The sequence below is a fragment of the Ornithodoros turicata genome, chromosome 3 (genome assembly GCF_037126465.1).
Source record: "Ornithodoros turicata isolate Travis chromosome 3, ASM3712646v1, whole genome shotgun sequence".
Lineage (NCBI taxonomy): Eukaryota > Metazoa > Arthropoda > Arachnida > Ixodida > Argasidae > Ornithodoros > Ornithodoros turicata.
The window spans coordinates 5,676,731-5,694,870 of record NC_088203.1 but is presented as its reverse complement, the minus strand read 5'-3'; the positions used below and the strand labels follow the sequence as shown (position 1 = coordinate 5,694,870).

The following is an 18,140-nucleotide window of genomic DNA, read 5'->3' as shown; positions in this document are numbered from 1 at the left end:
AAGATGGCGCATGCTCGCTATAGGAACTCAGTGTCGGGACTCTGAAGCGAAGCTTATTGAGTGACTGTAAGTACGACCACAGGGGTGACACAAATCCGCCATTGTTGTAACTACCCTCAAGCGGGTGCTTTTGGCAAAACTGCCATCTTGTCCTGGTCCACGTCATAGAAAACGTCATTTTCAGGTCATGTGACTTTGTTTACATGTCGTTTTGCCGCTTACCGACATATTTTCACCGTATGGCCACCAAGAGATGGCCGTATTTTGCCAGCGTAAACTATGACGCGCTTCTTCCGCAACAGTAGCCCATTCCACCTTTGTTTAAGTACATCGCATCGGCTCGGTAAGTCTTAACGCGCGGTCGTCATCACATCTTTGGAACTTGTCAACAATACGAGGCTTTATGTGTAAAACTACGCGTTTTACTGCGAGATTATCGGATAAAAATAATTACCGTGTTCGAAAAACATCCAAAACGTCGTCTAGAAACAACAACCGCATTGTTTACAAACGGTTTGGCCGCCGATCACGGGCGCCGCCATCTTTATGGTCACGTGTGCCTTGAAGTTTGCTGTGACGTACGACCAGGACCTGTCCAGGATGCATTGCGTTCGCCCAGCACGCTTTCGTCTACGGAGCAATACATTGGATGCCACCCTTGTTGGTACGACGGAATGTTCCCAAACCCAATAAAAGCTCCTTGTCACGAAACACCAGGCACACTGCCATGAAAAAGGGGCGGGGTGCGATGCTCGAGCCCAGAGAAGGCGGTTTAGGGTGCCTCAGTACTAGCTAGTATATTCACGGCACCCTAAGGCCGTCGTACAACCTTTCGCCCCTGTTCCCGAGCATTATGCCGCCGGCAAACTGCTTTCGGTAAAATCGCAGGATTCGCGGTTGACTGTCGCGGACTGTTAGCAGTGTTTTACGCCCCGTTAACCATGGGAGCAGCATAGTGATTATCATGTCGATAGTGCACGCTGATATGCAAGAGGTTTCTAGCTCACGGCAAACGACAACACTTTGTTAACCGCCATCAAATTCATGTAGCGTCTCTGTACTGCCTTCTCTGAAGCGAGATCAACCTGCGACGTTCGCTAGATCACCTGAGAAACATTGTGCAATCTTTAATTGTAGGTAAGTTACGATGGGGGTCAGTGAAAATTACAACGTACGATCGAATACATATTTGAACTAAAGGGGCATTTGAATGCTTCCGTGAAATGGAAACTATTGATTGCAGGCAGATCGCAACGCAGCTGAAGAGGAGGGTGTCGTCCATCCTGAAACTTATCCGGCTCAAGACCGCACAGCTTGAAGCACGCACTTATAAAAAACATCTGTTGAGCCGTGTAGCCCAAAATTCCTTCTCCCGGATCCCTAAGATCCCTGAAAGCCTTCGATGCTATTTCCATGCCCGCGTTATCGGCATAGGAAACGCTTAACGTATTGATGGCCAGAGTTCTGTTATCCGTTACCAAAGTCACTTGCCCACTCAGACATTGCAACTTGAGCATCAGGGCAAAGGCAGACGTGCGATCGTAGAGCGGCTTCGCCTCGGCCGTCCTGGACACCTTACTTATGGTCTTGTCAAACGCGTGACTTAGTTCGTGGGCCAAGACATGTCCCATTGAGCCGTACCTGACGGGCACCGGAAGTTTTGGGTTCATGTACGGAGCTTGCATCATCGAACCAGGAATGAACACGATATGGGCTGGCGTCATGTAAAAAGAGTTCACGGTCACGAGGTCAACTTCGACGTCTTCTCGTCGCACTGGTCGGGCTCCTGGTGGAAAGCTGAGCAATCCTTTTGACTTGTCCATGCGAAGCTTCTTGGCTTCCAGGTAGTCTTCAATGAATGGCTTCTCGAAAGTCGGCAGGAAAGAGTAGGCATCCTCGATGGATTCGGTGCTTAAGAAATCAGGTGCGATGCCCCCGACTTCGAGCAGGTCTGTCAGACGTTGAAGCGCTTCTTGTCGCGTCAGAACGGACATCCACACGCTTTGTTCCAATAATTTTTGCGTCGCTTCTCTGACGTCGCGAAAGATGTCCATGGTGATGTTCACGGAAACTGGATCCAGTATTTCGTCGTAAAGGATGCGAGCCATAGCAAAGGGGGCGACTTTGTTCATCATGCCGACACAAACCTGCGTGAGAGCCGGTGCAAGCATCGATGTTTCACCGCTCATGCACTCGAGTTGCTGGTAGGAAAACGCGTGCGACATTCGCTGTATCACGATGTACCCAACCACAAGCATCAGGTCAGCGATCTTATTTTTATATAATGGAAGTAGATACCGCAGCATCGGTAGAGCGCTTTGCGCGACTAGAACTTCGTCGTCGTTCCCAACCGAGGCATTGCTGGGAAGGTGCTTGTTTAGGGTGTCAACCCACTTTGCCGGTGGTATCGTTGGAGTTACGTTGCGAAAGTCCCCCAGCTTTCTGTAGCTTACAAGTGGATCCTTGTCATGGGACAAGGACACAGTGACGGCCGAGAAATCGTTCAGGAATTCCTTGACTTTAGAACTCATGACCTGCGCCTCGGATGAAGAAACCTTTGCGAACTGCGCTATGCACCGTTCGTCATTATGTTCATGTGCATCCACAAGATAGTCAACGTGAATGTAACCTTGCGACGAATCTAGGGCCAAGGAATACTTGCTGTCTGTTCTGTAGTAGGGTAGCACGAAGAGTCCAAAGAGAAGACTGATGTCGTAATCTAAGGCCATGCCAACGCCCATGTCTAACAGGTCGAAATCTTTGGACAGCGTGTCGGTCGGCCATTCATAGTGATACTTGCTAAACAATTCCTTGATGACATCGCCATGCTCCTCCTTTTTGATGAGCACGTTCAGGCACTGCTGGTAGCCGAGGGCTACCCGGTCCAGGACAGATGTTTTACTTTGACGCGGTTTAGCCAGCGCTTCCATCAGGGTGTACTGAGTGCGTGTGTTCAGGAGACTGGACTGGTCGCGGTAATGGGGGTGATTGCGGCGCCACCTGTTACATACGTGGAGGTAGAGGTCGTCGCATGGTCCGTAGTTCTCGTCGATGCTCCTCTGAAGCTCGTCCTCGAAGTTGAAGCATTTGACCGGGTGGAAGCAGAAGGGAAACACTTTGTTTGCTATTGTGTCGATAGCGAAGAGCAGACCGTAGTAGACGACTGAAGAGATAAGCGTCAAGAAGATCGGCATGGGTGAAGACGTTGATGCTCTGCACCGTCCTGGACAGCTTCTGCGCAAGGCGCATTTGTTAGAGCTGACTGCTTGAAAGTGAAGTAAAATAAGTGAGCCTTCAGGGAAACGAAACTATATGATCACAAGTGGACTAGTAGTGTGGACAGTGGGCAGTGGGCAGCTAGGATTAGGCACGCACCTTCGACGGCATACGGTTCAGTGCGCGTGGCCGTGTCTCGTGAGTTATGAGAACTTCGTCTTCCATGGTTTGAGAAATGCCGATCGTAAATTTGCTGTTTCATATAATGTTAACGGAGCATGCGCAAGATAATGGCGTACTCTATCGGGACTTCGGCGAAACTATTTGGTTGTGTGATTCGTCGTACCCACTGCCATTCGTATCCACGTGGTATCGGGTTGCATGTGTTTGCAGTGAGAGGCAACATTTCGTGAACTTACAGAGCAGAATACTTTTTGAGAACGATGTTAGCGGCACGTTCGTTCAGCAGTTGCAAAGCAAAGTATAGCAAGGTGGATAATGGCAGATTCAGGTGTGGTCGTTTCTTGGCAACGCGGCCTAGCACTCGGAAATTGCTAGGTCGGCGGCCGAGCTGGATCACATGACCGTTGCTACCAGAACATGAGTGCTAGTAATCTAGCGGTTTTAGTCACTTGGATCACGCCAGGGGCACCGCGGTCCCCCGTCTTCGGGTTCCGTCGTCTGCTCGTCGTCTGCTAAACGACTTGAACTTCGACGTGCGGGCCAATGAGGGCACTCCCCACCGTTGCAGTGCGGATGTGACGACACCGGATATAGTTGGGCAACCCGCTGCTCGGTCGTTTTGAGACCGGGTGAAAAAAGTGCTAGCTGGAAAATTCCGGGCGCTCAGAAAGCGCCAGGCGAACATGCCAGAAGGCTTCGCTTTGAGCAAGAGAACATGACTGCTCTGGACCTGGCAAGAAATGTTGCCACGAAATGAGCACCCGAATTAGCCATAAGTTTGACTTTGTTTCGGTTTCCGTGCAAACGACTGATCCCACAGCAGAAAAAGAAGTTCAATGTTTACTCGCTGTTAGGGGATAGAACACCGGTAATAACCCTGTTCCAGCCTGTGATAACAGACGTGTGCCGACCAGGTACAATGTTGCATCCCGGTCGCTCGATGAACTTCAGGTTGTGTCCAATTAACCCTTCGATTCATGGAAAAAAAAGTTTTCGCTCGTCCCATCCTACAGATGGCAATACGACTCAACGAATCAGTCACCAGTACAACCGTTATGGTGAGCTAGAATGAATGGCGCGCTGAACGGCGATTGAAACAGGGTCATGACGACTTGCCTGCCGATAGGTGGCTACCAAAGGCTTGGCTCACTGCCGCTTCTGGCGCCCTCACGGCCACGTGGCCCCATGTGCACAGAGCACCTGTGAGCGCCTGGGAGTTCCCGCGATGGGCGAAATAGTCCTCTACCCCCGAGAAACGTCATCATGACGTTGGTAGACAGACTGAAACCGAAACAAATCGGAAGGAGACGGCTGGGGTCCACGAATGGGCACTTGTTCGCTGCCTCCTATTGAAAGGAAACTAGGACCGAAGGTCGCGTCCCTTTCAGGGACCATCGTAATCCCCTCAAGACCGTGCCTTTCGGGCACGACCTTGTTCGCCCCCTACCTTCGAGCGTAGTTCAACTCTACCAAATTGGTGGCGCTGTCGAGCACTATGACGTCATTTGTTTACAAGCAGGTAAAGGTCTATTGAAGCAATCCATGGCAGATACGGGGGAGAGGAAAAACTGTGGGCGTGCTGATATGTCACGCTTCGCAGATATGATTACGACGGACGGACGAGTTCGCGTTTTGGAATGTTGTGATAAAGCGTGTTTCCCGTGCGTTCCAAGGAAAGATCACTCGGTTTATCTTCCGTTTTGGGGAATTTCGGAAGGTTGCTAAAATTTTGGCTGCGGGATTTTTTTTACACGTCATTGTTGTACAACCCGACATAATTGCGCTGCACGCATAGTGCAGTGATACACTGGTGCACTATGTACAAAGCTTTGGGCGCGAAAGATCAGTGACGACCGTGATACAAGATACAAGGTCTCACGACATATAAAGCAACAAATTATCAATTGCAAGAGAGAGAGAGAACCTCATGCAGCAAGCAACGACCTTGTACTGAGCAAGAGCTCGTGGACGCCCTGGCATAAGCCATCCATCGGCACTGTTCTGTTTCTTAGCCGGCGCGGTGCGAACCTCTGAATTTCGCGGGAAGGGCATGTGTCTCGAAACAGAAGAATACCTCGGGATCCGCACAAAAATCCTTCCGCAAGGCGCGCAACGAGCGTCAGCGCATCCATGCATGTAAACAATCGCGGTGGTGGTGGTCATGGTGAAAGGGCTTGCCGTTGTCGGCCTCACGTATGTGGGCAACGTCACGACTGACGCCCTGGGGAAATGTGCGTCCTGGGCCGACTTCGAGGGGAACTGTGCCGACATATGTCTGAAAGCGTCTGAGGAAAACCCAGGAAAAACCCCAGACAGCGCAGCCGGCACCGAGATTCGAACCCGGGTACCTCCCAGTCTCATGTAAACAATCGCACATGGCTGGGTGCCACGGCCGTGACCAAGCGCTCCCATGCATCGGGTAGGCCGGTAGTCACACCAGTCATTCTACCTCACCATACAACCCTTTATGACCAACGGCGACAGCACGCACATGGTTTTAGTTGACGCCATGACTGACAAGCAGTTACTACTTTGCGGTGGTGACGGCTCCTTCTGAAAAGGCGGATTGCACTATGCCTCTTCACTACAAGCTCGCGTGGCTCAGTGGTTATCGTCCTGGCCATGCTGGCCGTGTCGCGTCAACACTGCATGGGAGCTACCCGGGTTCGAAGACCGGTGCTGTCTGGGGTTTTTCCTGGGTTTTAATCAGCCGCTTTCAGACATACGTCGGCACAGTTCCCTTAGAAGTCGGCCCAGGACGCACATTCCCCCAGGGCGTCAGTCGTGACGTTGGCCACCTCTGTGAGCGAGCCCCTCACCATCATCACCAGGGGTGACTCAAATTGTCCGCGATAATTGTTTAATTATAGAGTCATATAGAAAATGTGAGACTTAAGCTGTCGTTTGTTTGTTGTCGCTGTTTGCTTCACAGCCGCGCGTGTGCGAATGATCCAAAAAAAAAAAACACGTTTACAGCACACCTGTGGATGAAAATTCGTCCAACAGGTGTCAGCGCAGCGACATCAGCCTCGATTCGTGTCCATACTTTTCATCGCAGCAATTTCTGAAACATAGGCCCCTTATATACTCGATGTCGAAATACTAACCTTAGTGATTCCTGTTTATACTCCGCGACGTAATAATGAGGTCACAGTGGTACGCATGTGACTTAGTCTGTTCAGGTTTAGCGCACTCCCTGGTGGACTTCTGTGGGAACCGATGCCGCCTGCAAAGTCCGCGAGAAAGACCAAGAAAAAAACACTGAAAATGCGCCCGTTTCGATTAGGGAGACTTGGATGTCTTCCCTTCGGACGACGGGCAACGCTGCTCTGGGAGGTCCAGCTAGGAAAGTTTCCAGCGTGATCATTTTCTTGCTTCGATGTCATCGAGTGTTTTCCAGTCGGACAGATATGTTCACATATGGTTACGACTAGGCGCTCGATGGCAATGTATCGAGTGTAGTACGTCATCCATGTGCATGGTTGGTACGACAATCACGGTGGTTCCACGATGTTCTTAAAAATATGTTCTTATGTTATTAACAGAGGCAGGGTCAAGAATTCGAGTCATGGTGAACTGAGCGATCTGGTTCACTCGGTAGTACCGAAGCGGATTGTATAAACCTCCACCTGAGAAACGTCATCATGACGTTTACTTACTAGACAGACCGAAACCGAAACAGATCGGAAGAGGGGAGCTGGTTTCCACGAATGAGCACTTGTTCGCTGCCTCCTATGACCTCTACCTGTTTGTCAACAAATGACGTCATAATGTTCGACAGCGCCACCAGTTTGGTAGAGTTGTACTACGTTCAAAGCTAGTGGCGAACAAGGTCGCGCCCGAAATCCACGGTCTTGAGGGGATTACGATGGTCCCTGAAAGGGACACGACCTTCGGTCCTACTTTTCTTTCAATAGGAGGCAGCGAACAATTGCCCATTCGTTGAAAGATGAAAGTCACTGAAAAGGTTAGCCAGCTGTAGGGATCGAACCCACATCTTCTGGATTGCCAATTGGTAGAGCCCTGGACCGGCAATCCAGAAGATGTGGGTTCGATCCCTACAGCTGGCTAACCTTTCAGTGACTTTCATCTTTCATCGTTGATTTCTTAGGCAATTTGAGGCTTTGTTTGTATCTGTCCCTTCTATGCTGTTCCAGCCTCAGAACATCAGTTTATCTCCCATTCGTGGAAGCCAGCTCTCCCCTTCCGATCTGTTTTGGTTTCGGTGTGTCTAACGTCATGATGACGTTTCTCGGGTAGAGATCTATTGAGTGTCAGCCATTATGAACCTGTCATTCCGTTCCATGTTCCGTTCGTTGGAGTGTTGCGTTGCCAATGCATTCCCCCCTCCTCTAGATCCCCCCTAAACAACGTACGCCACATTCAACACAAGGGGGTGCGATACAAAAGGATACAACATGTCGAAGAAAAAAAAAAGGAAGCCTGGAAAAAAGGAAGGAAAAAATGGTATATAGATATAGCGATATCGTGGTAATATGTTTATGCAGTACGAAACAGGCAACTGTAAAACCGAAACCAAAAGATTAGGAATGACTGAATACTCATTCCTCCTTCGATGGGTACAGTGGTACAGTAAACAAATGGTTGTTTTTTTACGTGAGGTTGCATAGGAATAATCGTGATCATCGTTTGTATATTTGAGGGCAGTTGTAGATGATCCTTATAATTTTCTGACTGTGTGTGTGTGTGTGTGTTTGAACTTTTTGAAGGCTAGGTGGCGAAACCTACTGCCTGTTGCAAAGCCGCCCTCGTAATAGCCAATCCAATTCAATCCAATCCAATCCTAGCAGATTCGCTTTTTAGAGTTTGCTGTCGCTATTCACGCATGCATTGCGGAGTTTCCTTTGCTTCTGCTATCTCATTTTTGCCCTGCATCTGCAACAATGCTGTCTTCTCTTAGCCTGAAAACGTGACATCGCAATGACACGGGTATCGGGTGTTCGTCGAAACGCAGGGAAGTCGTCAAAATCCTCTCCAGATGAAAGGTAACGGATAACGTTCGAGGAACAGCAACCCGTGAAATAGATTTCTGCATTTCAGGTTGCCGTACGTGTCGAGCAGCGCGCCCAGCAGCGCGATGCCGAAACACATTCCGCTACCGGAGATCCCAGCAGACGGAGAACTTGCTTTCGAACTTTTGTCACTGCTCTTCTGTCTCGTCCTGCACGGGTCACTGTACCTCAACCTGTACCGCACAGTTTGGTGGCTTCCCCACTCCCATAACGACCATGCGCTGGTATGTACGAACAGTTAATTATCGCTTCAATTTAACGATTTATTCAAACGTAGAAGGCGACTGAGACCACAGAAAAAAATAGAAGCCACTCACGTAGCGTTGCCAGAAAGAAATTTCCGCAGGGGTTCTACACCTTCGTTTCTTTCTCTCTCCAAAATGCGTACGGTTTCAGGGGCAGTTCGAACCCCTGACCCTCCCCCCCCCCCCCCCCCCCCCCCCATTTACTTTTCTGGATACACCACTGGGTGTGACATGACAAAGTCCCTGGTACTGCACAACTGCAGTGTTGTGAATAGATATTGTCAATATGGACAAGTGATACAATCAGAAAGGTGCACAGACAATCAACGTGCTCATCACATCACAATCACAGTCAAAGTACGTGATGTCAGAGTCACAGAATCTGCTGCGGATTTACGTTTTAGCTCCACTCTGTGTTACGTTCAAGAGTTTTCTGGGACAAGTTTTTGATGTTGCAAATGCGTTCTGATGGGTCGTGGGTGTAAAGACTTTTTTTTTTTCTCTCTTCTTCTTTTCAGAACTATTACTTGATGGACCGTCATGTGATTATGTTCAGTGCTCTTGTGATGAACCGTCGTTTTCCAATCACGCTTCTGAAGTCGGTGAGTATGCAAGCTTCCCGAGTTTGATGTCATAGGTAACATAGCTTTAGCGTTGTGTAATTGGTTCAATACTGCGATGTGTGATACGGATCTGTGTCGAAAATTAGCCCAGAAGCCTCTGTGGTTTTTCGAGGGCGCTGCCTCGGCTTCAAATACAGTACGACGGAGCATATCCGAGTTAATTAAATAAATAGAAACTAATTGAAATAAAAACTAAAAATAAATTAAAGAATAAATAAAAACTAATTGTCACAGCCAGACTACTCCACGTACCTCCCTTGCCGTTTCTTGGAAGTAAGGCGCTCCTACTAGTACCTCTGTCAGGTGGGGATGCCTACGGCCTTTAACGCAATGAAAGGCCTTTAAGAAAAGGCCGTATCTGAAATATGGCCTTAAAACCTGGGAGGCTTCCAGACAGTATCAAATAAGTAAGCAAAGAGGCAAATATTCACCGGAAAAACTCGAGGTATTGAGCATGAAAAATTGTTTCTCTGAACATTTACTTTGAATTGAAGAAAAACTGAAGGAAATCTGCACCATCTTGTTCATGGCGTTTGATAACGAGACAGTTTCGAGGGAACACCGTAAACTGTCTTGCTGTGCTCCGTTGCCCTTACATCTCAGTTTTGTCTCAAGGGCCGTATGACTGACCGTCTGGCAAGAGTTTAATGACCATATGCACGTTGGGCCGTAACTGTTAAGGCCGTAAGTGCGCCCGTCTACTGGGGTATAAGGGACTTCCTGTGAGAATGGCACATTTAAGGCCTTAAAATGTGAAGGTCGTAAATAAAAATCAACATCATGCCAGATGGCGGTAATATTTTAGTACTGACATTGCAAAACGTATTAACATCAATGTCAAGTCGTCGACGAAAACAATTAAACAGAAAAAAAAAGACTGTCGAGATGCTACTACTATCAGACTACTCGAGACTACTATCATGCAGTGCATGAGACTCCTTAACTCTAAAAAAGAAAACTTGTAGAAAAACTTGTACTGCACAAATTTTTTTAATTATTATATTATTAAATGGATGCTCTCAACATCTCGGTTTTTATTTTGAAGTGCTGAAGTTGTAACATCTCTCACATACCTTGACCTGATCAAAAATGAGCGCTTCATCTCCACTACGGACTACGGACCATTTTGTGAATATTTTTTTCACATTTTGGTGAAAACTGCCATAGTCCGACGTCCGAATCAAACGCGGCCGGGAACCCACTGACGAAATTGCGAAGAAAAAAAAAGAGGGGAGAAATAGGTTGTATTACCAGATGCTCTTGCCTGCAGGTGCTGTGGTATACGCTTCCATACCGCTGGTACCAGGTCTCTGTATCTGCCAGTCGCACCTCTGTCCTGGTGGTTGTGGTGTTGGCTCTGCTGTGGTGCACGTACAACATTTGCCTGCGCCACGGAATGTTCAGCGTCTTTGCTCTGGCCTACCCGTAAGTCGCGCACACCAGTGTGGTTTCTGCACGTCGACTGGTGGTCCCAGTGACGTGAGGAAAGCCATTATAAAGGGACAGTCACATCTGTTCGAGTCGATTGTGGAACAGTGGTGACGTTTTATTCCACAACATCAAAAATCCCGCGCAAAATTGTGGCCGGCGTAGTTTGACTGGTATCGAATTGAAACTTTATTTCACATTGTGGCAAGTATACAGTGTGGGAGGCCCAGTGCAAAAGCTGCAGGAAGCAGCTTTTCGATGTGTCTCCGAGTTAATTAAATAAATAAAAACTAATTGAAATAAAAACAAAAATTAAAAATAAATTAAAGAATAAATAAAAACTCATTAAATTAAATAAAAACTAACTGTCACAGCCAGACTACTCCACGTACCTCCCTTGCCGTTTCTTGCAAGTAAGGCGCTCCTACTAGTACCTCTGTCAGATGGGGACGCCTACGGCCTTTAAGGCAATGAAAGGCCTTGAAGAAAAGGCCTTAAAACCTGGGAGGCTGACAGACAGTATTCGATAGAATGTATGACAGGAGCAGATGGAAAAAAACAAAAAAACGTCGTTCCCTGCACAGCCAATCGTAGCACGGTCTTGAAAAAAGGGATGCCGTGTGAACTTCTGGACCCTTCTCCTGCCCTTCTCCTCCGAGCGCAACCCTCTCCCTCCTTCTGGTAGGGAGTGACTTCACGCCGACGTCGTTGCCGCGGCGACCTCTGCAGCTGCGGAAGCGGCATTTGTATTTAAAATTTGTTTATCTAACAGCTATAGTCGGTGACAACTTAAGTCCTACAGTTGGGACCGCCCACTCATCCGTGGAAGGCTCCTGCGATTGGTTAGCAGCCTTTGCACGACTCTCCCGCTTCGCGATGTAGTACCGGCTCTCTCTCTCTCTCCCAGTCCCCACTCGGCTGCACCCACACTACATTCACGCGCCCGGAGCGATTCTCGTGTGGGGGTGGGGTCAAGTGTATGACTTATGTTGGCTTATGTTACTTTTTGGTAAAAAAAATTAGCCGAGTAGACTGATGCCAGATTAGAGCCCCGGAAAAAACACAGAAATTTTGGGGAAAAAACTACTTTTTTTTGTTTGTTTGCTCGTCTCCGGAAAAATTGCCAGAAATTTCCAGGCGACAAAATTCAAAAATTTAAATTTCCGTGCCTTCAATGCGTTCCAACCCGCCAACAGTAACTTAGGTGCCTCTAATCCGCCAGCAACCAACAACTTAGAGCTCCATCTGGCTGCTGCAAGCGATCTCCATCACGTTCACATAATGTCGGAGTTCTGGTCGGAGTGGACGGGTTGTTCCGATTACCTATCGCTGAGTAGACAGCAGTCTCATGAGATGCTCTGCTCCGCATTTATGCCTAGAGGATGAACACTACTAAAGTTTCTAGCTCATTGTACGCTGTGGCTTGGCCGGCAATGCTTCGACTCAGCAGTAACCGCGTTTGTTTCAATTTTCCAGAAAACAACCCCCAAAAATTTTTTGGGGTTTTTTTTTTGTTTTTTTTCAAGCGATTCAAATTTCTGGAAATTTTGCATCTCTACGACCCGTGCTGAACATAGTGGCATGCATCTGTCCTTCAGGCGAGTTTCTGGATGTGAGCGTCCCTTTAAACACGCGCTAATTTTGTGCCCGCTTTGTCTCAAACAGAGCAGACGAAAGAAAGCTTTTATTGCTCGTCCTCAGTGCAGTGATCTACATGGCCCTGTTTGGCCCGGTGCTGGGACCGGTGACTGAGCTTCTTCCGCGGTGGACAGGTCGCATCACCCACGGATGTTCATCTAGCCCCGTGGAGGTGCGTGCGGAGGTAGACGCTCTGCGATGGGACTTCAACGAGCGACTGAAGAGGGCCCTCTTCTGTGCCCTTGGAACGGCTTACTACTCCACGTTCCTTCCTTGCTGTTTCCTGCAGGTAAGGCGGTGCCATAGAAGAACCCTCTGTGGGGTGGGCACACTTTTTTTTAAAGAAAATTCATATCTAATTTCATATCTAATATTTAGAGCCTGAAGTTTTAGGGTTTTACCCGATTCTTCCCCGAATTTGCACCCCGAATTGAAGGTTGCCTCTTTAGGGTGAAACCCGATTTTTTTACCAGGCAAATTGCCCTCTCTGGGATGTCTGTAGGAATGCACCAACTTACTTGTTTGGCAGCAAAATGTAGTTACATCACCGTTTGTGCGAAATCGCTACAGTCAGTTTGAATAACGGAGCCCGATTTCTCCCCGATGTTAGCGCAATGGAAGTTTTTTTCACCCGAATTCGCACGAATTTAGTGCACACGTTTATTTCCCCGATTTTTACCCCCCGAATTTAGAAAAAAATATTTCCCGAAAACTTCAGGCTCTACTAATATTACGGGCAACCCTGCGTCGAGGACCCCACACGAACTCTCCGGTTCTCACCATGTAGGGTGGTGAACATAAACGTGCTAATAACAATGGGAGCCTACAGTGACATCTGTGGACCGCTACCATCACTACACATTTTCGCCTCGGTGACTCCCATGGTGATTCCGCTGACAGTTCTGCTACTCATTTCCACAATGTACCAATGTTCTTGCATTTGGAGAGAATATATGTCTGGAACTATCTCGTTTGAACAAACTTTTCAAAGAAAGTTCAAGAAGCCGGCTACATAGCCCAGGGTATAACAGGGTGTATGTGAAAGGGCAACATGGTGTACGTAGGAGAGTTGTGTTCAAGTACCGCTAGGGGAGCTATCGGAGCATAAATCGAAACGATGTCCCACATGGATGCTCATCGGCAGTACCCCTAGCGGTGCCTGCACTTAACTCTCATGAGACCGAAATGCACTACCATGCACTGTCATGACCGCCCTATTCTAATGCATGGAAGCCCATGTTTTCGCGCTCTGTTTATTTTTTTACACTGAGTATGACTTCCAGGATTTTTTTGTAGTTTTCGCACGCATAAATACGCAGTCGTGCGCCACCGGAAGTTCCTCGGCTAAGTAGACAACGAGTTACATGTAAAAATGCAGGTCATGTTTTTCTGCACACACCCTGTATAAGTGCACAAGCGGGCTGGTGAAGATTAGAATTGGGAAGCATATCGTTGAGCCTCAGGAGGAAGAACAAGACTCTGGTACACATCATGGTTTACAGCATTACCTCGAAACTGCGAAAGTGTCGTAACCAAAAGCCACGAATAGGATGGCATAGATTCCATTCAGCTCAAAATAAAATGTTTTTACGAGATGCAATGCTCTGTGAGCTTTTTCATGTTGAACGCCCTCAAGTTTTTCTTAAGCATATTTTGCACTTTGCTTCTCATTCTATCACACATGTTCAGATCTTGGTGATACCCCTGAACCACTGCACGAAGGAAAGCAAACGACACCGGGACTCAGGGTGGCCAGAATGTGGCAAGAGGCTGCCCAACAAAGCATCCAAAGTACTTTAAAGCAAATCTCGTTTGCTGTTGCGCTTTTCAAATTGACTAAGTACACTGCAATCCCTTTAATTTCAACTTAAAGAGGATCGCAGATTTGTTTTAACAGAGTGGAGTTTGAAGAAGGGGGAGCTGTTGTGCTGCAGAACTTGCAGACGACAACGTCTTTGCCACGATCACCTGTTGAACACCATGAACACCTCGCAACCCTGGTGCTCCTCTACGTAGTCATTAGGCAGCTTTCGTTCACCACATTACACGAATGCTTTGTGAAAGACAGCTGCACGGTGGATTTGGTTTAACAGGATTTGGTTTAAGGCTGTATTTCAGCTACGGCCTTCTCGTAAGGCCATTAGTGTTAAGGCCGTAAGTGTGCCTATCTGGTGAGAGTACAGGACAAAAGCAGTGGTTGGTGTTGTGCCAGATGGCAGTGATAAGAAGCAAAGTGAGATGAAGTATTGGATTAATATTTTAGAATGTGTTTCCTTTCTTAAAGCAGAGCCGCGAAGACGGAACGTACGTAATGTTTACGAGGGTAGGAAAAGGCATGGAACGGAAATGTGGATGTATAAAGGTAGTTGATGGTTTTTACTAGTGACAAAAATGTGCAAACAAAACAAACTTACTGCGTAAAATCAATTTTTTAGTGTTCTCGAGTAGTAGTCCTCTAGCTCTTTTCCGGCCACATTTTCGTACCTGGTGTCGAGGGTATCCAGTTCTGCTCCGAAGGAAGTGAATGGGTCTAGCAAACTCCCTTTTGTATCTCTGTCTCCCTCCTCGAAGGGCTTGTCGTTATTTTTGCATACCCGACCCGAGAGAGTTACGGGGAGATGTACTAAGACGAGCTTGAATCTTCCGACAGAGTGAGCTCTACTTTGACCTCCAGTGGGCAGTACAGCACGGCATCTTTGCCTGGTGCAGCGCGCTGACGCTCCACGCCTCCTACTGCTTTCCCCCTCGTTATTTGGACATGCTCCACAGGGCGGCGTTGCATCTGGGACGTTGGCGTCGCCTCGAAGCCAGGAATGTGCACGCCCCACACCACATGTGAGGACCTCTCACATCTTTTGCAGAAGTACAGCAAACTAAATGCGGTATGAGAGAACTGATGCTCTGAGGCTGGAACAACATAGAGAGGACAAATACGTACAAAGCCTCAAATTGCCTAAGAAATTAAGGACGAAAGATGGAAGTCACTGAAAAATGTTAGCCAGCTGTAGGACTCGGCACTGGACCGGCACTGGACCGGCACTGGACCAGCAATCCAGAAGATGTGGGTTCGAGTCCTACAATTGGCTAATCGTTTTCAGTGACTTCCATCTTTCATCGTTCCCATGCGATAGTTTTCTGTGGGACAGTTGAGGAGATGTGGCTGCCTAATTATTTGCACCGCTTCTCAGTGGCAATACGTTTCCCGATATGTATTGGCAGAGTGTTGACAGTCGCACATGGCTGTGACGTAGGTAAATGTGTGTGCCCGTATGAAAGCGTACATATATAAGAGGTCTGCCCATAACATATAGGTAGGGCCTGACTTTTTAGGGTTAAACCCGTACCCGCCCGATATTTACCCCCCGAACGAAATCTGTAAAATTCGTGTTTAACCCGAATCTACCCGAAAATATCCGGGTCGCGTGGCACACTCATAAGCGTGCATTAAAATAAAGTTTGATAACATTGCTAAACAGTAGTTCCATGTTAAGACAAATTTTTATTAAACAAAAAAAAATCACCAAAATACACCCGAATTCCTGACGACAGAATATGCCGTAACAGGATTTAACCCGAATATCACCCGATATTTACCCCCCGAATTTGGACAAAAATAAAACCCGAAAAAGTCAGGCCCTACATATAGGTGTCCCATAGTTACCAACAACTAAGGTAGGGAATATTCACATTGCCATCCTCCTACGTAATTTGGACGATTCCAATTCACGGACGAGAGTTGGTTTTGTCTGAAACTTGCGAAGTATGATTTTTTAGCTAAATTTAGCGGCAGTATTGGTCCTACCTAGAGTGGCAGCTTTCAGAATCGTACTCTGGGAGAGGGCATTCTTGCATGTCCTCCTCCTCCTCTGCTCATTTCTCTCTCTCCCCTGCTTTTCTTTTAGCCTATCGCCTTCTTTTTATGGCCTATCTAAGTACCTTTAGCGCCTGAAGTTTTAGGGTTAACCTGATTCTTCCCCAAATGTGCTCCCCGAATTGACGGTTGCCTCTTTAGGATGGAACCCGATTTTTACCGGGCAAATGCAGTTACATCACCGTTCGTACTAAACCAGTACAGCTAGTTTGAGTAACTCAGCTCGATCTCTCCCCGAGTTTCACATGCTGGAAGTTTTGTTGTTGTTTTTTCGCGCAAATTTGGACGACTTTAGAGCACGTGTTTATTTTCCCCCGATTTTTACCCCTCAAATTTATAACAAAAATATTTCCCGAAAACTTCAGGCTCTAAGTATCTTCCGTCAAAATGCAGCATCTTTTTTTGAAAGACGATAACATTTTTACTGCAACATCGGCTTCTCGCCGGCAGATGGGCGGACAACGTCATATGGCCCCAGAACAACCTGGTAAAACACAACAAGGAGTACTTCCGTGCCGAGGGCATCAGCAACGCCGCGGAGCCAGGCTGCGGCGTGCACTCGAGATTTTACGTGAGTGACACAAAGTGACGTGGTGTACATTCTGACGACCTCCTGCATCTTTGCAGACCCTCTTCTTCAATCCCATGCTCATCCTGACGGCGCTGCTGGGCCTGGACGTGTTCCAGGTGGCATTCCAGTTGTACGCCCTCGTCCGTTCGACAGAGTGGAACCACCTCTTCATGTTCCTTTGTATGATCATGTTGAACTCTGTGACGCTCTTCAAGTTGATGAGACAGTATTTGGTGATGGACAGAGTGTACCATTACGAAAGAGTCTTGCAAGAGAAGTTGGGAGGCTGAACACAACCTTGTGGATTGGTGGTGTTTTTTTTTCTGCTGTACAATACATGTTGTTTCTTTGATCTATGGGTGTATTTACGAGTGGGTATTGTTGTCACTTCGTTAATTATTGCACTACCGTTTGGTGCTTCCGACTGTGTTGGGAACTCCTACAGGTGAGTCTCTGCTTGGCTGAGTGCAGTGATTATCCTAAGAAAGCTCCTCAAAATTGATTTTCATTCTAATTATTTTGTTTTGGGTAGTTTTATTTCCAGTTCTGCAGATTTGATGAGCGGTGAAATTGACTTTTGTTCAGGCTGTCTGGAGCCGTGTTGTTTTGGAGAGGAATATAGTTTGACTTCATGAGGAATTGTGCTGACATTTGACTGGAAGGGTCCAAGGCAAGGCAACCCAAAGGCAGACAGCAGTCTGGGTCGGGTTTTGTGTTGTGAGTGGCTCAGATGCGAGACTTATCGCTTTGGAGATTACTGCCTGTGTTGTGGCAAAGGCCCAGTGGGAACAAGCGACACACTCAAAGTTGTCTGCAATTTTGACCAAGTTATCTTTCACACCGTTTTCTGTTTGCAGTGTTGCATGAGAACTATATACTTCATGGTATTGTAAAATCGTATGCCCTATAAACAACTGTCAGGGTCGCCACAGCTTAGCACTGCTCAAGATATCTGTCCATAAGCATATTTCTTTGGAAGCATTGATGAGCTCCAACATTGCTGAATGGAATGAAACCACGAGGTAAGATTCGTTCAACAAGCTCGATTCAACGTCAGAAAGATGGTCTATGAAAAACGTAAGTAGTTTGATCCTGATATTTATGTCTGGGGCTGGAAGACATTTCTTTTTTTTTATAACTATTATTCTCTAACGAGAGGATATAGAGAGGTAGCAAGCGAGCTGGTGGTATAGATCCATAACTTAAAAACCCGAGACTATTATTATTAGGGTATTATTCTCTGTTCCCCACGTGCATATTCGAAACCAAAACTATGCTTCATAGGGATAAGTGCAACAGGAAGCAGTTTCACAAGTGACGTCACATCCGGTT

General features: G+C 47.3%; 2 protein-coding genes across 2 annotated transcripts; one reads left to right on the top strand and one right to left on the bottom strand.

Moving 5' to 3' along the window:
* Nucleotides 1-1,124: 1,124 nt before the first annotated feature.
* On the bottom strand, nucleotides 1,125-3,419 carry LOC135389831 (neprilysin-1-like). The gene is made up of 2 exons (XM_064619866.1): nucleotides 3,376-3,419; nucleotides 1,125-3,234 (listed from the first exon to the last, which is right to left on the bottom strand). Exon 2 carries the CDS (start codon nucleotides 3,192-3,194, stop codon nucleotides 1,155-1,157), a length of 2,040 nt encoding a protein of 679 aa, XP_064475936.1. The 5' UTR covers nucleotides 3,195-3,234; nucleotides 3,376-3,419; the 3' UTR covers nucleotides 1,125-1,154.
* Nucleotides 3,420-8,187: 4,768 nt separating this feature from the next.
* LOC135387885 (transmembrane protein 39A-like) lies at nucleotides 8,188-17,160 on the top strand. Its single transcript, XM_064617080.1, has 8 exons — nucleotides 8,188-8,405; nucleotides 8,461-8,656; nucleotides 9,196-9,279; nucleotides 10,571-10,725; nucleotides 12,430-12,655; nucleotides 15,017-15,201; nucleotides 16,688-16,808; nucleotides 16,865-17,160. Exons 1-8 carry the CDS (start codon nucleotides 8,341-8,343, stop codon nucleotides 17,096-17,098), a joined length of 1,266 nt encoding a protein of 421 aa, XP_064473150.1. The 5' UTR covers nucleotides 8,188-8,340; the 3' UTR covers nucleotides 17,099-17,160.
* The last annotated feature ends 980 nt before the right edge of the window (nucleotides 17,161-18,140 follow it).